The 24,286-nt window shown below is 48.5% G+C and overlaps 2 protein-coding genes across 4 annotated transcripts in view; one reads left to right on the forward strand and one right to left on the reverse strand.

Annotated features, from left to right (window-relative positions):
• The first annotated feature begins 707 nt into the window (after positions 1 to 707).
• LOC136951591 (alpha-2-macroglobulin-like) lies at positions 708 to 12,299 on the forward strand. Its single transcript, XM_067246087.1, has 36 exons — positions 708 to 796; positions 1,098 to 1,281; positions 1,599 to 1,755; positions 1,836 to 1,888; positions 2,188 to 2,208; positions 2,364 to 2,532; positions 2,708 to 2,792; positions 2,893 to 3,019; positions 3,227 to 3,341; positions 3,604 to 3,713; positions 3,898 to 4,062; positions 4,222 to 4,458; positions 4,607 to 4,670; positions 4,777 to 4,922; positions 5,035 to 5,184; positions 5,314 to 5,517; positions 5,790 to 5,892; positions 6,194 to 6,281; positions 6,481 to 6,706; positions 6,868 to 6,994; positions 7,332 to 7,453; positions 7,582 to 7,633; positions 7,731 to 7,814; positions 8,226 to 8,402; positions 8,558 to 8,639; positions 8,797 to 8,953; positions 9,091 to 9,165; positions 9,380 to 9,545; positions 9,690 to 9,886; positions 10,008 to 10,223; positions 10,350 to 10,468; positions 10,598 to 10,688; positions 10,801 to 10,869; positions 11,058 to 11,163; positions 11,280 to 11,321; positions 11,863 to 12,299. The coding sequence occupies exons 1-36, from the start codon at positions 708 to 710 to the stop codon at positions 11,883 to 11,885; spliced, it is 4,398 nt and encodes a 1,465-aa protein (XP_067102188.1). The 3' UTR covers positions 11,886 to 12,299.
• Positions 12,300 to 12,320: 21 nt separating this feature from the next.
• The window catches only part of phldb1b (pleckstrin homology-like domain, family B, member 1b), a 44,112-nt gene continuing 32,146 nt past the window's right edge, over positions 12,321 to 24,286 (reverse strand). Inside the window, exons 11-24 of one of the 3 annotated variants that reach the window (XM_067246084.1) lie at positions 22,817 to 22,972; positions 22,595 to 22,705; positions 22,335 to 22,424; positions 21,163 to 21,294; positions 20,614 to 20,775; positions 19,717 to 19,863; positions 18,987 to 19,106; positions 18,742 to 18,844; positions 18,232 to 18,517; positions 17,560 to 17,650; positions 17,302 to 17,448; positions 16,859 to 17,078; positions 15,908 to 15,993; positions 12,321 to 14,544 (exon numbers count right to left, since the gene is read on the reverse strand). In XM_067246084.1, coding sequence (XP_067102185.1) covers positions 14,404 to 14,544; positions 15,908 to 15,993; positions 16,859 to 17,078; positions 17,302 to 17,448; positions 17,560 to 17,650; positions 18,232 to 18,517; positions 18,742 to 18,844; positions 18,987 to 19,106; positions 19,717 to 19,863; positions 20,614 to 20,775; positions 21,163 to 21,294; positions 22,335 to 22,424; positions 22,595 to 22,705; positions 22,817 to 22,972 — 1,992 coding nt within the window. In that variant the 3' untranslated portion in view covers positions 12,321 to 14,403. The remainder of the gene's footprint in view (positions 14,545 to 15,907; positions 15,994 to 16,858; positions 17,079 to 17,301; positions 17,449 to 17,559; positions 17,651 to 18,231; positions 18,518 to 18,741; positions 18,845 to 18,986; positions 19,107 to 19,716; positions 19,864 to 20,613; positions 20,776 to 21,162; positions 21,295 to 22,334; positions 22,425 to 22,594; positions 22,706 to 22,816; positions 22,973 to 24,286) is intronic. The other 2 variants (XM_067246085.1, XM_067246086.1) reach the window with 2 other exon arrangements.

Genomic DNA, 24,286 nt, shown 5'->3' on the forward strand with positions numbered 1-24,286 from the left:
TACAGTATAAAGTGGAAAAAATGAAAATAATTGTTCTCAACCGATGGTCATAGAACCGTTTGGATGAAGGGAGAGAAAAGGCAGTAAGGAGAGTATGTTTAGGTATTTTGTCACTTCCTATAATGACATCTGATATATTTGAATGATGCCTGACTCGGGGCATCCTTTCAATAAGAATTGACATAAAGAAAACAGCATATCACCACCTCAGGGTCAGGATATGAACCTCTGCACACAGCATGTTGTGACCAGTCGTCCGCCAAAAATAAACCCCACATATGAACACACATCTACCCCTATGGGCCAAGACTGATCACAATGTTCTGTCCTGATCACCTACCTACCTTGCACTGAACATAAATGATCCAAGGCAAGCATGCGGCTAAGCAGAGGATAGGTAGGAAAACAGCCCACTGGGCACCACAGCTGACCTCTGACCCCCCACCCTGGGTTCAGGGACACGTTTCGCAATTCAATATTAGTCAATATGCACACAAATTCTCACAAACACTTTTAAGGGATGATAAGAAGGGAGGGAGGAGACTTCTGGGAGCCAACCGTTTCGGGAGCGACAGGGGGGAGTGTAGACTAGTTAAGTATGAAAAGAACCGTTTTCTGACATTGGTGAGGGACTGTCAGTTGCCAACACATTTTGGAAAGTGCCCATGAGGAGCGTATCTGCAGCGGCCAGAAACGTGACAACAGCGATGCTTCCGAAAGTGAAAGTGCTCAGCGTCCTTCTTGTGATCGCATCTGCCCTTTTGCAAACTGCAACATCGCGTAACTTAAATGAATCGTAAGTAAAAAAACAAAAAAGTGCACCAAACATTAAAGTATGCTTAAAAAATACAACTCTGTTTAATATTGCGTTAAATCGTTCATTTATTTTCTTTGCGCACATTAAATGAGGGTGGGGGGGATTTAATGCGCATGCACGCCTAGATTGTAGTTGAAATCATTCACATCTTAGTGCACCATGCATGCACTGCGACGCGACAGGTTTGTTGACATAAAATGTAAAGTCTAAAATGTTTTATTTTGTCAACTTATAAAATAAGCAGATAACGTAATGATCCTCACCTCCCCCCTCTCTGCAGTATCTACATGGTGACCATGAGCTCCCAGGTGGTGGGAGGCGGGATGGAGACTGTGTGTGCCCACGTTCATGGCCCCACAGAGCCCCTCTCCCTCAGGGTGATCCTGCGGCTGAAGCGGGCCAACGCCACCCTGCTGGAGGAGACTGGGGTCTCCCAGGACTTCTACCGCTGCCTGTCCTTCCAAGTATACCTTCATCTACCCATGATCTGACCTGAGATCGGTTATACCTGATTCTTCCCATGATCTGACCTGACATCAGTTATACCTTCATCTTCCCTTGATCTGACCTGAGATCAGTTATACCTGCCTCTACCTGTAATCTGACCTGAGTAATTATACAGCTTTGTGTTGAGAAGATATCCCAAGTCTATGGGTCTCTGGTGTCACCATACCAGCCTCATCATACTAACCCACCAATCTACCATGTCTCTGTTGTACTGGTACCATAAGTGTCACAACCCCAGAGTCTTAGATCTGAAGTGTGCATGCGTGTCTTGCAGGTCCCCCCTGTGGTCCGTGAGACTGTGGCCACCCTCCATGTCTCAGTGACCGGAGAGAAGGACTCCATGAGCAAGAAGGCCAAGATCCTCATCAGACCCTCCACCTTCATCACCCTCGTCCAGACAGACAAGCCCATCTACAAACCTGGCCAGAAGGGTAGGAGACTAGCTCTAGGACTACACACAGTGTAATCTGTAGTAACATATCTTTAAATGTCTGTTATTTTACCCTTTCAGTTCAGTTTCGAATCGTCTCGCTGGATTCCAGTTTTGTGCCGCACAATCAGATGGTGAGCTGCTTTGTGTGTCTGGTGTTTCTGGGTTGACAAGTCTGTGATTAGTTTAATAGAGCTATGACCTCTATGGAGCTACGGGAAGAAGGCTGACAGGATGAGAGTAGGAGCTGTGCTGTAATCCAGGAGGGTGCTGGGAGGTGGGGAGGGAGGTTGGGACGGTTCAATGACCTTGAGTACAGTTGATTTAGTCAAAGCGTGAGTGTAGAAGAGTACAGAGGGCTCTGACTCGCCCACACACACACACATAATATACCATCTGACAATGTCTAACACTGCATCTCTCTCTTTTACAGTTTCAAACTGTGGAGCTTCAGGTAATATCAGTTAATATTGAAGTACAAACCTAGAAAATATAATACAAATGATAATCACCTTAAGACTCATGCATTTTCATAAAAATAGACTCACCTTCACAAGAACAGACTCACCATCAGAACTCTCAATTTCTCCTTCTCTGATTGGTGCAAAGGACCCCAACTCCAACCGCATCGCTCAGTGGCTAAACCAATCAACAGTGAGCGGCATCCTGGACTTGTCCCACCCCACAACACCAGAGGCCACCCAGGGTGCCTACACCATCACCGCCTGGACCGAGAAGGGCAAACAGATTAAACAGTTCTTCGACATCAAGGAATATGGTCAGCCTTCTAGCTATGCCTGTGTCTGTGATGGTGTTGTTATGTGTATATCCCTTTTTGTGTCTGTGTTATTGCCTGTATCACTCTCTATCACTCTCTATCACTCTCTATCAGAGTCTGTAACAATGTATGTGTCTGGATATAGTTCTGTGCTTATTCCCTGCCCTCCTCTCAGTCCTTCCTAAGTACGAGGTGAAGGTCCAGCTACCCAGCGTCATCACCATCCTGGACACAGAGGCCACTCTCAGGGTCTGTGGAAAGTAAGTTCTCATGGAGATGGTGATGCCATCATAAGTCAACCAGGACGCAGTCAATGGCCATCAAGCCAGGCAGTTTGACAGGTGTGTTGCTTCTCTTCAGGTACACGTATGGCAAGCCTGTCCTGGGCTCTGTGAAGGCTGAGGTCTGCAGGAAGAAGGGATACAAATACCGCTGGCTATTGGACGAGGAAAACCACTTAGACATCTGCAGGAAATATGAAATGAGTGTATGTTAGGCTTGACTCAGGTTATCTCATTCCATGGATGACTGTGGGGTCTGTGAGGAAATGTTCCCTGCCTGGGTCCCTCTGTAGAACTTTAATGCATATTCATTTCATCTAATTACCTCATGAGGAATTCATAGGATTAATTAAAGGATTGTATCTCTTGTAATATTAGCACACTGTTCCTCTTTTGTTTGGTTGATTGTGAAGACGGACAAAAGCGGCTGTGCAACACAAGTGGTGGATGTGACGCAGTTCAACCTGAACATGTCAGGCTTCCGGGACAGCTTCCAGGTGCAGGCAGAGATGGAGGAGTATGGGACAGGTAAGTTAGGAGGAGAAAAAGGAGGAGATGGAGGAGTACTGGACAAGTACGAGCTAAGAGAGCTAATGAGAGCATGCGGGAGGGAGGTGGTTGGAGAGGGCAGGGTGAAGTATGCGACAGGTACGAGAGGGGAAGGGGTGAAGGAGGAGGTGGAGAGAGAAGGAGCAGTAGAGGAGGGGAAGGAGGGATCAGAAAGAGGAGCAGGATAAAAGCATTGTTTTCCTTGTGACCCTTGACCCCCCGTTCCATGTTCTTCCTCCAGAGGTGGTCCTGAAGGGCAGCAGCAGCGCAACATTCTCCAGCGTGATCAGAAAGGTCACGTTTGAGGACGCCCCTTCAGCCTACAAGCCAGGCATCCCCTACCAGGGCAAGGTGACCAATGAGAAGCAACGACAGATCTCATTGACCACATTATCCACTTTCTGTTATCAGTGACAGTGCTGATTACATCTGCGGGTGTTAAAGATAGCTTCTATGGATCCAGAGGTCACTGATCCCACCTGCCCTGGTGTTCATCTGTAGTCCAGTCATCCCAGTATGTCCTGTGGGTTTCCAGATCAAGGTGGTGGGCCCAGACTCCTCTCCTGCAGCCAACGAGCTGGTCTACCTGTTCCTGCAGACTCGTGCCCCTGTGAATAACTGGACCCTGACCACAGACAGCAAGGGCATGGTCCCCTTCTCTCTGGACACCTCCCTTTGGAGTGAACATGTATCACTACAGGTCTGCTCTCTCTCTGCCTACTGTATCGCCTTTTTACTTTATTTCTCTTTCTTTCTTTAACCCACCACCTTTCTTCCTCTCTCTTTTTCTATTTCTTTCCTGGCGTTCAAAGTCCCCTCAACCCAGCTGTCTCTCCTCTCCACGTTTCTCTCCCTATAGGCTCGCACCAGGTTTAAAGAGGACAGGCATCCGTATGTTAGAGACCAACGCCTTCCAGAGTACGGCTCAGCCCACCACAGTCTCAAGACCTTCTACTCCAAGAGCAAGAGCTTTGTGAGGATCCAGCAGGCCAGCCAGACCTTGTCCTGTGAGACAGACGCCACAGTGGGCGCCACCTACATCATCAGTGGGGAGGAGCTTAAGGAGGGCCAGAAGACTCTGGACTTCTTCTACATGGTGAGATAGTACAGACATGGGCGTCAAAGTGTGTATGGGACTGACTACCCAGGGTCCCAATGTGGGGGAGGACCTTCAACCAAAATGCGGGGGGGTTCCCAAATTGCAATCTCTTGTGGTACTACAGTCGGTTGTGTTGTGGTTGCAGGTGATGTCAAGAGGCAGCGTTGTGCATCATGGACGCATACCTGTGACTGTGACGGAGCAGACAGGTACAGTCAATATCTGTCACTAAATAACCAGACAGTCTGACGTTGTACTGGGACCTAGAGCGAGAAGTCATTTCCATTTGCTTCTTGTGTGTTCCTCTGTCTCCAGTAAATAGAGGGGAGTTGAGTGTACCCCTTCAGAAGATGGTAGACCTTGCACCCTTCGCCCAGGTGGTTGTGTACACAGTCATGCCCAGCGGAGAGGCTGTGGCAGACAGCCAGGACTTCCCCATAAGGCTCTGCCTGAAGAACAAGGTAGGCTCCGGGTTACAGTACTAGTCAGTCCATCCATACAGTATGTCATCTTCTCCACATCCACTGTGTGCAGGTGCATACTCTGTACATAATGATGTGTGTTTGTGTGCAGGTTTCTCTGAGCTTCTCGTTGCCTCAGGAGCTCCCTGGGGAGAAGACGTCCCTGAGCCTGCAGGCTGCGCCTGGCTCTCTCTGCTCCATCAGGGCCATCGACCAGTCTGTCCTGCTGCTGAAGCCTGAAAAGGAGCTCAGTGTTGAATCTGTATGTTCTGACTGCACAGTGTAACCACACAGCGAGACCACACGTAGCCAACTGTTCTGACCTCACACACCAACCTAACACACTGACCACAAACTAACATGTTTCCTATGAATCATTCTATCTGTGCAGGTGTACAAGCTGTTACCAGTAGATAAGCTGACAGGCTACCATTACTCCATAGACGACCATGAACCATACCCCTGCCGGCAAATGATAGAATTGTCTTTAGTGCCCCAAGTAGATGAAGAACCAGCTGATGACTCACCCAGCCGCAAGAAACGTTCCTTCTATGAACCTAATGAGGAGATGAACGATGTCTACAGCATATTTAAAGTGAGAGTGCATCTTTAAAATGAGAGTTGGCATTCTATGTGTTATGAGAAGGACTTGTATTTATGTATAGCACTCATTTATTACATTATGGAGCACGTTTTTATTGTTGAGTTGTAAACCAAGTTCATCCAACATGTTAAAAATCATAATTCTGATACAACAGTGCTATTCCATTGTTGTTGAGTACTGTGTTTTTGTCATGAAGGTAAACAAACTCACCAGATAGACATGTCTAGTTCCTGATGTAGGTCCTCTTTGATTTCCTCTTCCAGGATGTCGGAATTAAGATCCTCACCAACTCTGATGTGAAGAGACCTTTTGACTGTGATACTTTTTATGGAAGAAACTATATGTATGACGACATGGTTGAGTCTGGTAAGTAATCACAACATGATTGTTTGGTGGTTAGCTTCTTCCTCAGTTGTTACTGAATGATACAGTGTTGTGGATGAAATATTAAATCAGGAATAATCATTATAACAGTGTTTACATCCACACTTGAGATAATATTTCTGTATTGATTAAACTTTATAATCTTAGTTTCCCAATTGTAAGTTAAAACGAGTCTTTAACCTAAAACAAGTATATATCTAGCAGCTCTTTGGTTTAACCATGGCAAACTTCTTGAGTGACATTTTTTATATAAAGTGTGTCATTAAAATGTGATACTATGCAGATGGTGGTGGAGGAAGAGCAGAAGGATCGCTGGAAACTGTGCGAACCTACTTCCCTGAGACCTGGATCTGGGATCTGGTGCCTGTTGGGTAGGCTCACTCAGATTACGTCCTAATACTGGTGATGATAAAAAAGAAGAATGTATTATGTTCAATGTAACTTTAAAACTCTCAAAATAAGAATCACATACACAAAGCACGTATGATTCAGCATGTTCAAGCCACTAGTCTCTATTAACCCTAGAGACCAGCTCATAGACTAACCTGGCTGGGCCTGTCTGTGCTGCAGAGACTCGGGCTCTGTGACGCTAGAGAAGACGGTTCCTGACACCATCACTAAGTGGGCTGCTGGGGCCTTCTGTACGTCCTCTGTGGGCCTGGGTCTGGCCCCTGACACTGCCCTCACTGCCTTCCAGCCTTTCTTCCTCAGCCTCACCCTGCCCTACTCCGTCATCCGTGGCGAGGTGTTCATCCTCCGTGCCACCGTCTTCAACTACCTCTCCAAGTGCATCATGGTACAGTATGACGTCTGACGTGGGGTTATTTGACACAAATTTCGCCATCCACCACAATGCATTGGTAGCCAAAGGTCCCATGTCTGTGTGCATGAGCAATTTACTTTTCCTCCATTGGCAATGCCGTGTATTTATCCTTATTGTGATCTGACCCCTCCCAGGTGAAAGTGACTCTGCCGGAATCTGACCAGTTTAGCGCCAAGACCTGTGATGGCTGCCAGTACCAGGTGTGTCTGTGTGCCGACGAGAGCAGAACATTCCGTTGGATCATCACCCCCACTGCCCTCGGTGAGCCACTCGCAGCTTCCAGGAACCCGCTAAACACCCAGGATAGGAGTGGTGTATAACTGTCATAGTAGGAAGGGGTGGGGGAGGGTTAAAAGGAGGGAGGTGAGTGGGGTACAACTGTATGCAAGAAGGGGTGATAGAGAGTAGGCAGAGGGAGGTAAGAGAGAAGGGGTGCTGTCAATCCATAGTACATAAGAGTGACACCCCCTGTGAAGGTGAGGTACTTGAGGCTCGAGCTGCATACTGATGTCTCTTCCTGTGTACCAAGAGATTTGGTGTCTCCGTAACTAGACATACATGTTAATATGTGTGTGTGTGTGTGTGTGTGTGTGTGTAGGGGAGGTGAGTGTGAAGGTGAGTGCAGAGGCTTTGAAGACGGAGGATCTTTGTGGCAATGAGGTTGCCACGCTGCCTGAGAAGGGCCGCATTGACACGGTGATCCGACCCCTGTTGGTGGAGGTGAGTACTACAACCTCAAGGTAGTGCGTTCAAGTTTGTTTTGTCCTTTACTTTCTCAGTCTTATATTAATGTCACTGAGTTAGTTTACTGTATCTTTACTCCTTTTCTCATCCTTCATTTTTTCCAGGCCGAGGGAACCCAGCAGACATTGAGCCACAACGCTCTGCTCTGCCCTGCAGGTAGGTGTTGTGAAACTGGTGGTGTCACCGCAGCATCTGACATTTTGCAGATGTTTTTCAAAAGGTTGTTGTTGATGTGTGTGTCTGCTGTTTCCAGAGGGTCCAGTAGAGAGGGACATCTCTCTGAAGCTGCCAGAAGTGTTTGTGGAAGGATCACCCAAGGCCTCCATCTCTGTCCTAGGTAAAACATAATGTTCTTGTCATATACCTAATTTCTAACCCATATGAACCATCTGGTGTTTTACATATTCCTGCAGTTCCTGCCTCTGGAATATCTGCATGTTTGTCATATAGGGGGGTCAGATGGCTGAGCGGTTAGGGAATCGGCTATTAATCAGAAGGTTGTCGGTTCTAATCCGGCTGTGCAAAAATTACGTTGTGTCCTTGGGCAAGGCATTTCACCCTACTTGCCTTGGGGGGAATGTCCCTGTACTTACTGTAAGTCGCTCTGGATAAGAGCGTCTGCTAAATGACACCCTGTAAATATAGACAGGGTTACAGCATCATGTTAACTTGAGCTGTTCAGTCATCAGTTGATTCCTCTCTACAACGTTACTCACTGTCCGGTCTCTGACCGGTTCTCCCCTCCCAGGTGACCTGATGGGTCGAGCCATGAAGAACCTGGACAGTCTTCTGGCCATGCCCTATGGATGTGGCGAGCAGAACATGGTTCTGTTTGCACCAAACATCTACATCCTGACGTACCTGCAGAGCACCAGGCAACTGACCCCTGAGGTCCAAGACAAGGCCACACACTTCCTGGAGAGTGGTGAGTCACACTCTGAGAAGTTTGGGTGGTTTGGTGGAGAAATACAGTAGATGGATTGATGGGCCAAGAGGACGGATGGTTGGATGAAGGAGCTGGAAGGATGGTTTTATAGATGGATGGCTTGCAAACTGCAGTAAACCACCATGTTCTTGCAGGCTACCAAAGGGAGCTCAACTACAAGCATGATGATGGCTCATACAGCGCTTTCGGCAAGAGTGATGAGTCTGGCAACACCTGGTGAGTCTGAACTCCCTCTCACACCCAACACACAAAACAAATCTTTGGATACTGGAGTCGTTTGTAGATTGGATTGTACGAGTCAATGGTGACTACATCCCAGACAAAGTTAATGAAGTGCACAGTTCAAGTTAAGGTGTTTTCTGTGTGACCTCAGGCTGACATCCTTTGTGATGAAGTCTTTCGGAGGAGCACGGCCCTTCATCTTTGTTGACCCCGCCCACATCACCAAGGCAAAGTCCTGGTTGGCTGGTCTTCAGCAGCCTGATGGCTGCATTGCTTCTGTGGGGAAACTCTTCCACAATGGCATGAAGGTGAAGGGGAGGGTGCAGGCAAATTCAATCTTTCAAGCGAGACTGTTATTGCCTGACTGTTCCCTGTTCTCTTGTGATTGGCTGATAGTGTTGCTTATTCTTCTGAGAGTGGCTAACTGTGTTTTTCCTGTTTTCAGGGAGGTGTGAGTGATGACGTGTCCCTGACTGCCTACATCACTGCTGCTCTGCTGGAGCTGGGACTCAACACCACTGTGAGTGTAAACCCAGTTAACCCCCATTTACAGATCACCACTCTCCTCAACTTTAAAATGATCCAAAACCCTTGCAGTTCTGGTCATTATGCTAATAGAGATACAGCACACTGTTCCATTTAGCATAGCGTGCTAGAATACAGTCCTGTGCTGTAAAGGTATGTGTTAGACAGGCAGAGTGGAGCTGAGTGCTTCTATGCTGCTGTGTCACCAGGACCCCATGGTGGACCGGTGTCTGGCCTGCCTAAAGACGGCAGTGGCTGCCCCACTGGAGAACCTGTACACCACAGCCCTGCTCTCCTACACCTTCTCACTGGCCGGGGACCAGGACACGCGCAGCAAACTCATCACACACCTGCACCTGAAGGCCAAAACCACAGGTACCTGGCCGGCTGGCTCTTGAGATGGTTGGTTTGATGGCTGTCTTGTTGTCTTGCATGCTAGGTGGTTGCTTGGCTAGCGTTGATACATATCGTTGGGTCTGGTGGTGAATTTTTAGCCTTGAACCTTAGTTCCCTTCGCAGACGGCACTCGCCACTGGGAGAGAGCTGAGGCTTCTGGGAAGGGCCTGGACTCCATTGAGGTGGAGATGACATCATACGTGCTGCTGGCGCTGCTCTCTGGACCATCCATGGAGGGCTTCGGCCTGGGCTATTCATCCAGCATCGTCCGCTGGTTGGCCCAGCAACAGAACCCTTATGGAGGGTTCTCTTCCACACAGGTAGACACACCCACACACACACTTTAACTGTACACCTACCTACTGTACCTCTATTCATCCAAACCTTTAAACCTATCTTGGTATTACGGTTATCAATACCAACCTGTCTGCCTTTCACCAGGATACAGTTGTGGCGCTACAGGCCCTGGCCAGGTACGGTGCTGCCACCTACAGTCCGGAGGGAGCCAGTACAGTGGTGGTGACCTCAACCGGGGGATCGAGGCAAGAGTTCAAGGTGGACCAGCACAACCGCCTGCTATACCAGGAGTCTCCACTAGGGGAGGTGCCCGGGGACTACAAGATCAGGGCTGAAGGGAAGAGCTGTGTCTTCCTCCAGGTGAGACATATGCCTTGTGATGCCTCTTATCTGCATCATGTTGATAGTTTTACAAATACTGTGGGTGTGTGTGATGTCAACATACAGCATAACTGACTGAACTGTAATCCACTGTTCCTATTTCAGATGGCTCTGCGTTACAACATCCCTCCTCCTCCGGACTTCTCAGCCTTCAACGTGACGACTGAGGTGGTTGGGTTGTGCAACGTCACCAAACCCTCTCTCATTGTGACTGTGAATGTCAGGTAATGGGTCCCAAGCCATGGACAACTACATCTAACATAGCCCATAAAGCTGTACAAACTTGAAAGGGGTCTAACTACCCAAGAAGAAAGAAGTTGATGAAGTTTGTTTAAAACGTTTGTGTGTTTTAGGTACAACGGTCGCCGGAAGGAGACCAACATGGTCATTATCAACGTCAAGCTTCTCTCTGGCTTCATCCTAGACAAGAGCTCCCTCAGACCTGTGAGTTCAAATGTAGAAATACAGTTAACTAGTACCAAGAGCATACATAAATACTGCTTCTGTTAAATCCTCTTCTAAATTTTTACTAACTTGTTCTCTTCTGTTCTGTCAGCTGCAAAAGTCCAGCACAGTGAAGCGTGTCGATGAGGAGGACGGACATGTTATCATCTATGTCGACGGGGTAGGTTTCAAGAGTTTCACAAATCTTTCATAGCACTTCGATTGGACTAATATGCATGGTTGTTAATGTTTTAGAATATTTCAGAACAGTCAAAGTGTCAAAAAGGACTTGTTTACTGCCATAACTGCAAATCCACCCAATACTGAAAACCAAATCAACAGTCTCTAATGTTTAACTGTGTTTTCAAGCTTAAGCAGCAGGAAACCCAGTCTTACATCCTGGTCATCCAGGAGGACCTTCCAGTTAGGAACCTCAAACCTGCTGTGGTCAAGGTCTACGACTACTACCAGACAAGTATGAACTCGTATAGAAAAGGAAAAAGAGAGATGGAAACAGAACAGGGTTTCAGGCATGCTCGTTATTATGGTTTTGAGTGTATAAATGAAGTCTAAATTTGAGTGTCTCCTCAGGTGATGTGGCGGTTAGCGACTACAGCTCTCCGTGCGCTGAGGGTAAGTTCCTAACATCGCTCCTTCAACATGCTGCTTCAAATCACATCAATACACATTTGAATAGCTCTTTTTCCAGTAATGTAACATATTGGACCCAAGGTTGATTGACTGTCTGTTAAGGGGCAGTTACACCTAAATTCACGGTGAATAATGTATTAGAGTGCTGTGGCGAAATAAACGGGGACCAGAAGGTTTTTGCGCTAGGGTAGGGGTTCATAACCTTATTTTTTAGTTCCACCATTTTTGATGGTGGAACTATCTGTCTATAGCCAACTAACTTCATCCCCAGCCATAGCTGCCAGTAGTTCCTCATAGGACACTGTCACTGGTCCGAACCACTGTGATTAGGGCACAAAATAATAACTTGGAGCATGGCAAGATGGAATCTTGTGTGGTCAAGGGATTAAGGAATGAATGAGGTGCAATTAGTTTGGCCTGACTGTGACCACCCCTTCAGGCTATTAGTAGCCAGTCACACCAACCACATCTTGACAATGTTCTTGGTGAAACCCTGTTGCTGTTTGTAATTGTATTTACACAGGTGATGACATCAATGAGCTGTAGAATACCTGGAGAATATTCTTCTTGCTGAATGGAGCAGAGATCAACCATTTGCTTCCTTTGTGGAATCATTGATTTGTGCCAAGCCCTACATGTATGTGATTTTTTTATTATGCTTTTGCGTAGTTCCTGAAAACACCCCAACAAATGGTGGAACTGCTAAGGCCTGCTGTAAACGTGTCATTGAATTGGCTAAAGAGTTTTTCGTTTTTAACTGTAGCAACAATTTTACCTTGTTTTTAGATTTGATTTAGTGTTTGTTTGTTTTTACCAGTAATGACCCCATCCACCTAATCAGAACAATGTTCATTTCACAGTTCATAGTCGATTTACACCAATACCATGTTAGTGTTGCTGAATCCCCCTTGGGGCCAACTATCGACATTGTACTGGGAATACATGCTTTATTACTGTGTTGAAGCAAGACAAGGAAACACATTGGTTCTGCAACATCTGTTTACTAGATCGTACAAATTCCATACGTTGAAGTACCTTATTAAACAGAGGATACCAATACTGTCAACAAAACCTGGTGGCAGGCTGACAGGAGCCAGTCAGATGTTATACTCAGTGTGATAATCTACTGACTGTGTGTGTGTGTCTGTATTCTTCTGAGTGTGTGTTCAGCTGAATGAACAAACACAGTGCATTGATACAACACTTTATCCACTGATATGTACTGTGACCATTAAAGTTCTTCAATGAGAGTCAATGATGAAAAAACAACATTTTCATACAGGCATTCATCTATACAGTATAAAAGTCCGTTTATTTTCTAACAAGGATAATATCAATTATCATTAACAGTAATCTGATTCCTCCTGACAATTGTAGAACAGTTTGGATGAGCCCAGAAGGGGCAAGGGGGAGAAAAGGCAGGAAGGAGAATATATATTAAGGTCTTTTATCACTTTTCTTTCTAGACTGACATATGCTATCTCAGGCATCATTTAAAAGATAAATACATAAAGAACACAGAAGATCCCTACCTCAGGGTCATGATGTGGACCCCTGCATGCAGTCTCATGATCAGAGTCACTGTAGCCACCAAACAATAAACACACCGAACGCACATACGCCTCTTAAAAAAGAAAAAAAAAAACATTAAAAAAGGTAACGATTGATCACGGCCTGATCAATCCTTCACAATGTCGCAATCATCGACATCACAATGACACCAGGTCAGTCCAGATTCTTAAAGCTGTAGGGTCAAGTTTGGACTGGACCTTGTCTGTTCTAGGTGGATCTGGTCATAGGTTTCAAGGTGGACAGTAGGGACATGAGCCTACTAATGTCAATAGACCATTGAAACATCCCCACACATAATTAGTGACAGAGCAGGGTAGTGTTGGCATATGGGTTGATAGAAATGTTTGACCCCACCCATGTTCAAACCAAATGTATACATGTCTAGTTGCCCAATTCTTTTTATAACCCTCCAGTATTGCGGTTACTACAACTAGGGCAAGGGATAGACCCTGCTTTCCCTACAGACAGATCATTCATGCAAGTCTGTCAAAACATCACCATTGTTTAACATGTATAAAAACACAGTATTACATTAGCTTCGATTGTGGCTAGTTCAGCAGCAGGATGTAGCTAGATTGACAGTCTCAGACTAGGTTTATGACTGGGGAGATCAAGGCACAGAGTGTTGGGTGGTGTTTGCTCCTGTGTGCCTCTCGCTGTTGTAGGCTGGCAGTGGTGGATGGCTGCTTCCTGTTAGGGGTCAAGTTAGCACGACTTGGCAAACAGACTGGGCCTTCCTCTATTTAGGTGTGTGTTTGTGTACATGTGTTTTCGCACTTTAAGGGTAATTGGTTGGCCACATGACAAAATAAGATGGACACAGTGTAGTTTCAACAGTGGACTTGGATTGTGAGAACTACAAACATAGACTCCTGAGCTGCTGTCTACGGACACTGGTAATTGTAGTCCCAGCCTCACTGATCTCTATAAGCATTGATAGACGACATATAAAATAAGGTCTCAAAATATATCTCTTAGATCATTATACCTCTCCATTGCAGATGGAGTTTCTGGATAAACACAATTTACTCTGGAACATTTCATTGCATTCCATTGATGGACCATTATAGAGAAAACATTGGCATAATATCATTTGGCAATATAACAATATAATGTGTAAAAAAAATTAAACTTTCAAAATTCTGCACAAAATAACAGAATTGTTTCGTAAAACTGTAACTAAAACAAGATCCCCATTTGGCAATATAGAAAGGCTTTGTCATTACTACATTTTGGTTTACTGTATATACTTGTGTGTGTGTCATTATCCTACTGGGCTCCCTTTTTCAATCCCAAACAAGGCAATATAGTAGAAAAAAATGATGTTGAAAATGTCTATAATGTAAAGTGAAGATGCGGATTAAAAATATTTGATCAAAAGTAACAAAATCATAGAAAATCAAAAGGCTTTTCCCCAGTGCTGGGAGACAGAGAACGAGGCCTTAGAAGGGCCTTTGTCTGTAGTTCAGGTGTGTATCCCTTCTGCTTGACCTCAGTTGAGGAACTGCGTGTATCCCTCTGCCCCAGTGACAATGACGTCCATCCAAATCCTCATGGCCTCAGGCGAAGGAGCCACCATGTAGTACAGCCTGTCATGGGTCTTCACACAGAAGGTCAGAGATGGGTTGGGGCTCTGAAAGTAAGAGGGGGAAGGAAGATAGAGAGAAAAGTAAAGAGATGGAGAGATAGGAGGAGAGAAGGAGGATAATACAGAGGATCAGTATCATAACATTACCCTCCACAAAACACAAACGGTCCAAAGTAAGCGTGTGGCTAGGCAGAGGGTAAGTCGAACCAGAGGCAGGTACAGGAGGAACAGCCCCTCGGACACTAGAGCTGACCTCTGACCCCCACCCTGAGTTCAGGGACATGTTATTCCACATCACACTATTAGTCAGCGTGCTACACACATACTTACCTCACACACATCCACACACACTCTTACACACATAGCCTCGCAGACACACAAACAGTTACAAACACATGCACAGACACACTCAGACCTCTCTGAAACTGAAGGGGCAGGAGCTCAAATATGTGCTGGAGAGGGACAAATCACAGAGGGGTCACAGGACGAGTCAAAACAGCAAGTACTACAGGAAGAACTACATGAAGTACAACAGGAAGTACTACAGGAAGTACTGTAGGAAGTACTACAGGAAGTACTACAGGAAGTACTACAGGAAGTGCTGAGGTTCTATGACACCATGTCACACTCGCTTAAATACACAAACACACACATGCACTTCATAAGCTCTGAACATGTACACGTTTTTGGCACACACAACTACACAGATCTGAGAGGGCAGAGAGGAGAAGTTCTGGAGACACACACAGCTGCTGTAGAAACCATACACAGGACCATGCCAGGTAAAAACCCTCCACCAACATGGGGGTCTACTCTGATCTGTGCCATGCTACAGTGTGCTTGATTTAGCTTCCCTGTGTGGTTGGAACTCTGTTGTAAAGGCAAACCATGAACGTCTTGTTTGCTCAGCATGCCTGCCGAGTTATATCAAGCACACTTGAAAGTTTAAAACCAGATGCAGTGAAGACTCAGCTTTAGTGAGCCCACAGGTTGCACTGAAGTAAGGAGGGGAGGAGGGGCAGGCAGGGTGGAGGGCTATTTCTTCAGTGTGGGGGAGATGGGGTTGGGGTTAATTGGGACAGCAAGAGTGATACATACACTGGTCAAATTCAGGTTGAAAAATCCCTTCTGAAACCAGGTGAAACCAGCCGGCAAAGCAAAACAGTGTGGGGAGAAAAGAAAGAATAGGATATGCAAACAAAAACATGTATCGAAAAGTACACTGTGTCGCAACAGAAAATTTGAGAAACAAGCCCCTGATCATAAAAAAGTGTGAGTGACAAGGTGATGGTAAAATAACAAACTAACAGAACTGAGTAAAGATATTTCATGTTGTATACAGAGAGCACAGCACAGACAGGAAGTAGGTGCTGTAAAGTGACAGGAAGTAGAGACGGACAGGAAGTACCTTGGTGGCGCTGCGTAGGTGGTCGTAGTAGACTTCTTCGATGGCCTGGAAGTAGATAACACCCTTCAGCTTGCTCTCGTGTTTATCTGGAGAGGAGAGAGAGACAGGATGTGGGAAGAGAGTGGAAGGGAAACCTTTTATAGTCGGTCATGGTGTCAGCAGCACCAAAATGAAGCCCAGGGAGCTTCCAATGCCAGCTTTTTCAAGTCAAGCCTAGTTTATTGTTTGAGGAAAGCCGGTACAATAGTAATTCATACAGTATGGAGAAATTGGGAAACAGTAACAATAAGATTGACAAAAGGGTTGGGATATCCACTGTCACAGTAAACTAAACCAAACTTGGATGGTCAGTGGTCATCCACAACCCTGACAAGCCACCTGCCAATGACTCTAATCTGCATATAAATCCTTCTTCTGTGTTTCTTTTAGTATCCCATCTATACTGATGGTAGGAGCAACAACAGTATCTGTTCAACTCTGTCAGGGCAGGGTGGTTGTAGCAGTGTTGCACGGTTGTGGTACAGGGTTGCAGTGTGTTTCATCAGCCTCTGACAACTGAAGTGGAGGGGGGGGGGGGGGGGGGGGGCTCACACACCCAAACTCCCCCCCAGGCATAAACACACCAACCAGTACTACGCTACACCAGCAGCTCATATAGAGGAGAACATTTCTAGGAATAACTGTTACATTTTAATTCGGAGTAATTATCTTCTAACGACTTGTTTTATCATTCAAATAGCCCCTCATTTGCATATTAGCAGAATGCCTGAGTCTCTGAAGTCTTAAAAAAAAATCTAATTAAAGCCATCGCTACTGCATAATGCACGCACACACTCGTATATAAAACTCCGAAGCCAGCTCAACTGGCAAGGCAGGGGTTCAAACCTCAGTCTCTATGGTATACTATTAGTTAAAAGCCAGCTGAGCTAAAGCTTCTTGTGGTGAACTCACCGACATAGTAGGAGAAGGTGCGTTTGAGGCGGTCGAAGACGAACCAGCGCTTCTTCCAGGACTTGATCTTTCCCCCCATCTTGACCAGGTAGCCTTTGCACATCTTGTCACTCAGGATGACGTGGTAGCAGGTGTCCACGCTGTGGCCAGACGACTCCACGTGACAGCGCAGGTCAAACTCCTCCTTCCTGATGGGCAGGTAGCGTGTCATTGGACGAGCCTGAAGAGGGAAGGAGGAGAGGATCAAGGGAGGAGTCAAACTAGGTCCTGCTTCACTCAGTGTTAAATATGTCCCTAAAATAATGTTTTGTGGATAGTCCAACGATTTTAAGTTCTATGCCCAATGTGACCTGTGTGATCTGAGAACATTTCTAAACCCAGTTTGACCTGTGCTAGGTTCTGAACCAGGTTGGACCTGTGAGAAGTTCTAAACTAGGTATTACCTGTGAGAAGTTCTTGGCCCTCATCTTGACCTCCTTCTCCACCAGCTGCAGCCGGTGTGAAGTCTCATCCTGCAGCCTCCTCTCCACATCCTCCCTCCTCCTCCTCTCCTCCTCCAGCATGTGACGCCGAGCGAGGGTCTCTCGCTCCTGAAACACACATAAGCGTCCAATAAGAATCTGCCCGTTTGCTGGTTTCTGTATGGTTTCCTGGGATCGGAAGGTTGCAGTATCGTGTGATTCGACGGGCTGGTTTCTCACCCGTGACTCGATGAGTCGGGCTTTTTCCAGGTGGGCATCTTTCAACATCTTCTCCATCTCTTCGATCTTCAACGCATCCATCCCACTGGCACTGTGAGAGAGAGAGACAAAGAAAGACATGGTAATTTACAAAAATAATACTCTTCCATCTTTCTGAACTCTAGAACGTGGCCCTGGGTTCCATTCTTCTGAACTCTAGAACGTGGCCCTGGGTTCCATCCTTCTGAACTCTAGAACGTGGCCCTGGGTTCCATCCTTCTGAACTCTAGAACGTGGCCCTGGGTTCCATCCTTCTGAACTCTAGAACGTGGCCCTGGGTTTCATCCTTCTGAACTCTAGAACGTGGCCCTGGGTTCCATCCTTCTGAGCTCTATGTGAACTCCAATGTACACCATCCAGCTCTGGAGGTGATCCGTCTGCCATCACTGCATCATGTCAACAGACTTTTTACTGAACATTAACTGTAATAACAGAGAACATCTGTGTTCTGGCTATTAGCTACAAATAATATAGCACAACTGTTTACAGCGAGTTCCCTATGCTGTTTGTGGGTCGCTGTATGATCACTGCAAGAGTTGGACCATTATAAACCGAAGTTCAGTACCTCCTGTGCTGGAACAGAAGTGTGTGTGTGTGAAGGTGTGTGTGTGTGTTCCGCGCTCTGTCTCTAACCTGGACATGTTGTCAGGGGAGCAGGCCGAGTTGTTCCCGGTGGAGATGCTGGTGTCCATGCTGTCGGAACTCTCCAGGCTGAGCGTGTCGTACGGCCGCTCCCCCCCGGGCACCCCCGCGGCAGGCTGGTGGTGCAGGATGGAGTGGTGCACCATGGGAGGGGCGGCGGGGGCGTAGAGGAGGGGCTGGGAGCCGTGGAGCGCATCCCACTGGCACTGGGCCTCCACCGCGGCCCTCTGCTTCAGCTCAGCCAGACGCCGCCTCTGCTCCTCGATCACCTGCTGACCTGGGGGGGGGGGGGGGGGGGGGGTGGTGAGAGAGAGAGAGGAAGAGAATGAAAGAGAGAGAGGAAGAAAGAGAGTGGAAGAAAGACATTAAGTAAAAAGGGTTACTTAATGATTCCCCTTGCCTGACCCATGAACATGCCACGCTTGAGGTCTTCATGAGTGGGGGGATGGGGGGGGGGGGGGGGGGGGGGGGGTCTGGGGAGGGCTGAGGGAGGCCAGCTACCTTTCTGCTGCAGAGCCAGCTGTCTCTTGGTCTCTATGTCCTGCAGAGTGGTAGCCAGGTTCCTGGGGAGGCTGCCTGTACTGCTGGCCACCAGCAGGGGGCTCTAGGGGTACGAGAGGGGTAGAGGGGAGAGAGTTTACACTTACTCCTGTCATTTCAAGAAAGGAAGAAGACGTCACACATTGGTTTTCTATGACAGGGCAACAGGAAGCTGTCAGAGGGAGGCAGGAAGTTATCACACGTACCCTGGAGGTGTTGCGTCCCAGAGTAGCTGCGCCGTACTGCAGCGGAGAACCAGATCCAGAACCCGGCTTGGATCTCAGCACAGTCTGGCCCGCCTCACTGTCCAGCTTGGAGCGGAACACCTGGATGGGACAGACCCTCATTGCTCAGCTGTGGAGTAGAACCGCCATACGGTTCTAACCAGAGCTTATCTCATAGCTAGGATATGAACCCAAATACAAGGAGGGTGTAGTGCACTCGTTTTGGGCCAGCGCTGCCCACTCCAGACTGCACACTCAGGGGTGGGGTTGTCTCTATCAGAGAGAGGAACAATGGGAAGCCATTCTTCTGTTTCAGCCTGGCTGCTGTCAGCCCCTCTAATCCTGCCGTCTGCTGCCTGCTCTGTCATTAGACGCTCTTTGATCGGAACGATAATTACAGAGGCTTTGATACTGCTGCCACCTGCCACCCACCTCTCCCACAAACCTCCCACCCAAACCCCCTCCCCCAATAACTACAACACACAGCCCCCCCCCCCACACACACATCCCCCCATCCCTCCCCGAAACCTCCCACCCACCAATTCCTACAACCCCGCCCATCCCAACATACCCAAACCCCCACTCACACACCTGCCCCTCAAAACCCGTGACAATGTTTACACACCTGTCTTTGAAAAGAAGCCAACATGAAAGGAAAGGAGCAGTGAGATACGAGGAGGAAACGAGGAGAGCAGAGGAACCCGGGTGTTACCTGCAGCGGCCTGCGGCCTGAGAGAGACTTAGTTGGCAGAGGCGGAGGGCAGAGCTGGCCGTCCTGCCCAGCAGACATCACCTCCTGGTACCACTGTTCTAAATCTAGCCCGGGGATCTGAGGCCTACTGCCCTCAGACTGGTAGTGCTGGGCCGCAGGGCAAGAACAGAGCGAGAGGAGAGGGGATGGAAGGAGGAAAGTGGGGGGGGAAAGGAAGGAGGAAGAGAAAAAGAGGAGAAGTAAATAAAAGGCAAGATGGAAGGATAGAGATAGGCTAAAAGTAGAGTTGTTCTCCACACATGGCCCCGGTTCATTATCATTGAGGGTTAAACGGAATGATTAAACACGTAAATACATTAGCGTGAGCTCGCAACAATGGATGCATTCATAAATGGCCGGGTGTGAAGCCGCGGCTCCAAACGGGACAGCCACACAGTGGTTACTGGAGCCTAGTGCCATGCATTCCTCACTAAACTGATGAGGTTACAGCAGTCAATACAGCGGGAGTGGCCGGGTACTGATCTGGACACTGATGGTGGGTAATGGGGGAGAGAGGGGGGGGGGGGAGTGGAAGGGAGGTAGAGAGGAATGGAGAGGGAGAGATTAGGTGTAAGGGGGGGGGAGAGAAAGATGGAGAGGAATGCAGTGAGGAATGGAGAAGGAAAGAGAGGGAGGGTGTGGGGGGGAAGTAGAGAACAGAGGCGGGATGTTGAAAGGGATGGAGAGGAGAAGAGCCAGTTTGTAGAGGAGGCAGAGAAGGAAGGATAGGGAAAGAGAGGAAGGTGTAGAGGGAAGAGAGAGAGAGAGACGGTGTAGCCAGGGAATTAGAGAGGGTAATGGGGGGAGGATGAAAGGAGATGAAGGGAGGGGGAGGGCAGCGAGGGGACCAAGACACACCTCCACAGAGAGAGAGAGGGAGGAGCCATGTGGAGAGGGGAGGTAGGAGAAGGCGGGGTCTACCAGTCCGGGGTGCAGGGGTTGGCGGAGAGGGGAGGTGGGGGACGACTCCACCTTGGGCATCCCGTACATCTGACTCAACTGGTTCACAGTCACATACTCCTACCACAGCAGAGGGGCGGAGGGAGGGGGGAGGAGAGGGATGGAGGAGAGGAGGGACAGAAGGTGGGAGGGAGGGAGGGAGAGATAGAGGAGGGACAGAAGGGATAAAGGGGGAGGAGAGAGGAGGGAGGGAGAGAGGGAGGCGGATCAAGGAAAGGAAAGAGACAGGCACATCAACTGGAAGAACGTAGCAGATTGAAAGAAATCAGGTAAGGATCTCTTGGTGGAATAAAGGTCATCGTATTTACTTCAAGTTCAATGGACAGCACTGCTACAAGCATCAATCCAACAGGGGGAGCAAGAGGATGGGGAGAATGGAGGAATTAGGAAGAGAGGGAGAAAGAGAGAGAAGAAGAGAGAAAGAGGAGTGATAGAGAGAGATGGTACCTCTTTGGGGGCATCTAGCGAAAGCAAGGGGTCGTGCGGGGCGGGATCGGCGAGCGGGAGGTTGCTGCGGTTACCGCTGCCATACATCTTATAGACGTCGGACAGCTTCAAGTACTCCTGACAGCCAGCAAGCTGGCGCAACGCCACCACACAGAACGAGAAGCCGTGAGTCTCACACTCACACACGCATATGAATATACAACACAAACCCACTCATCTGAATTAGAGCACTAGTTCAGTAGCAACAAAGCCAGATGTACAGAAACACAGGGCCAGCTCCAGGGTTTGGGTGCTCCCAGACACCAGAGGAGCCTGGTTCAACACTGACCAGCTGCCCACAGATGGCTCTCTGGTCAGGGCTTAGAGTTGAGGACTACCAGGGTGGTTGGAGTGGGGTTGGGGAGCACATACTGAAGCACGCAGGGTTGCGGGTGTCAACGACATCGACACGACAACACAACAAGGGGTATGGGAGGGGACGGGGCTTCATGCTGCGGCCGTTAGTCGGGTTACCTCCGTTGGGCTGCTGGGGTACAACTGACAGGAAGGGGAGGGGCCTAAGTAGGAAGTGGCGGGTCGGCAGAGGGAATTCTGGGAGGAGTGGGCGTCCTCTAACAGGTCAGTCTCGCTGATATGAAGCACTTCCTGTTTAACAGGCAGGGACATGGCGTTTACGTCCTGTGTTAAAAGGTCAGTGAACGAGGTGCGTTTCCTGTTTTAGCAGAGCCCTTTCTCTCAGGTGGGATGAGGTCATGGTTACCATGGTAACCACATAGTCAAACACTCAATGCAGTTAAAAAACACATCAACCAACGGATTCCAACAGTTGCTGTTATAGTTAGATAGAGTTAGCGTACACATACACACATACCACAAGGTCTCACACATAACAAAATGATTTTAACCTTGCGAGCCCTGGTTTCACCACAAAACACACTTTTTAGGTCAGCAGTCCTACACTTCACATGTCCTAGAAACTCTTGTATCCTCTGTTTCTGATTACAAAAAATATCCTGGAACAATCTATCTCCTGGAATAGTCTATATCCTGGAACAGTCTAACTCCTGGAACAGTCTAACTCCTGGAACAGTCTAACTCCTGGAACAGGCTATGTAAATAGACTGGATACGCGCTCCTCATCCCTGAGCGAGGTCTCCCTGTTCTCTCCTCACCTCCTTCATGGTGCTGGAGGACTTTGGGAAGCTCTTCCCTCCGGTCAGACTCAGGTATCTCTTCTCAAGGGACGATAGTCTCTCCTTCTCCTAAGACAAAGAGAGACCACTACACATGAAGCTGTCTGTGTGATTATGTGTGTGTCTGTGTGTGCGTATGTGGGTTTTTGAGTGTGTGCTTCCAGATTGTGATTATGTGTCTGCGAGTGCACCCATGTGTTTGTGTGCGTGCGTGTGTGTGTGTGTGTGAGTGTGTGTACCTTGTGCAGCATCTGCAGAACGAGGCTGCGGTCCTTGGCCAGCCTGTCACACTCCTGAGCAGCCTGCAGCCCCAGCTGGTTAGCCTGACTCTCCAGGGCCGACACTTTCTCCTGGGGGGGGGGGGGGGGGGGGGACACAGACAGGGTCAGGGGGGTCAGGCCTAGTAACGCCTGAGCACAGATGACGTCGCCATCATAACGGGACACGTCCAGGGGCCGTACCTTCCTGTCGGCCACGCTGCTGTGGTACTCTGCTCTCTCCTGCAGCAGCTGCTGGCTGATGGTCTCTCTCTCCTCCTCCAGGCTGCTCTCTCTCTCCAGCTGCTGGAACTCCAGGTCCTCAAACTGCTTGGTGCCTGACTCCAGCGCCTCTCCCTCCTGACACGCACGCAGCCATCCACACGCACATGAACACGTTAAAACCCACCGGCTCATTCCAAACTCTGCGGTTCAGCCCAGTCCATCAACCCCCTCAGTCCAGCAGGCTCAAACACCAGCCAGTCAGCCAGTCAGCCAGCCAGCCAGTCGGTCGGCCGTTAAGCCGGCCAGCAGAACAGGGCGAGCGAGGACCCATCTCTGTGTCCTCTGCTGTCACTTCATCCAAGAGCTGAGACACTGACGAGGTTGCAGGCCTTATACCACACATCAGTCAACCCTCAGTCAGCGTGCGTGTGTGTGTGTGTGTGTGTCCCTCGAACTGTGAGGGAGGCAGTCTGGTATGTGTTTCTGCCCAGTAGCTGGGACCGACACAGCAGAAAGGACTGACAGAAGTTCAAAATGCACTATAGATGGCTACTATGGGCATTGCATGGCAGAGGGCAATGTATTCATTCTCACCCCCTAACACAGCTACAAGCATTTAAGATACCGGTTACACAAGGCAAAAAAATCAAATAAAAACATTCCCAGAGTAGATGAGAGAGAGTAACAGAAAGCAGGAGAGGAGAGAGTGAGGTTAGTTATTGTCTATGTTAAAAGATTAGTAGTAAGCTGTTAATAGAAAAGTAAGTCGTTCCAAAGTCATAATAAACGTCCCTTTATTCAACCCAGGAGACAACGTGTAACCACACAAATACAAACACACACAGAAACGCACACTCATGCAACATACTCTCGTGTGAATCATGACTCAAGAACTACAGAAATCACCACGATGCTGAGCCCCCCGGAACCAGGTAGAACCAGAGGGAGGGAGGGGGAGAGAGGGAGGGAAGGAGGGGGGAGGAGAGAGGAGGGAGACAGGAGAGTGGGAGGGGAGGGGAGGAGGGGGGAGGGAGGCAGGAGAGTGGGAGGGGAGGAGAGAGGAGGGAGGCAGGAGAGTGGGAGGGGAGGAGAGAGGAGGGAGGCAGGAGAGTGGGAGTGGAGGAGGGAGGCAGGAGAGTGGGAGGGGAGGAGAGAGGAGGGAGGCAGGAGGGTGGGAGGGAGGTGGGTGGGTGGGTGGGTGGCGGAGAGGGAGGCAGGAGAGAGGGAGGGAGGGAGATTCCAGAAGCTTAGTGTCAGCCCTCTGAGAGGCCCCAGGAAGTATGTGTCTGTGTGTGTGAAGTGCAGTATGCGTAAGGTACAGCGTGTGTGAGGGTTTGCCATGGGCCTGTTATGTTGTTAATACCCTTAGTCTGACCTTTGATCCCATCCAGAGTGAGAGGGGGACGGGGGCGGGACGGATGAAATGGTGTGGGGGTGAATGGGTCGGGA

This window comes from Osmerus mordax, chromosome 11, assembly GCF_038355195.1.
Source record: "Osmerus mordax isolate fOsmMor3 chromosome 11, fOsmMor3.pri, whole genome shotgun sequence".
Lineage (NCBI taxonomy): Eukaryota > Metazoa > Chordata > Actinopteri > Osmeriformes > Osmeridae > Osmerus > Osmerus mordax.

Bases quoted from the DNA above. Each gene is read 5' to 3' on its own strand.
- LOC136951591 (XM_067246087.1), top strand. From the start codon at position 708: ATGCTTCCGAAAGTGAAAGTGCTCAGCGTCCTTCTTGTGATCGCATCT. The intron at 4,459-4,606 runs GTGAGATAGTAC...TTGTGGTTGCAG, and splicing joins CTCTGGACTTCTTCTACATG to GTGATGTCAAGAGGCAGCGT. The intron at 11,164-11,279 runs GTATGAACTCGT...GTGTCTCCTCAG, and splicing joins CTACGACTACTACCAGACAA to GTGATGTGGCGGTTAGCGAC.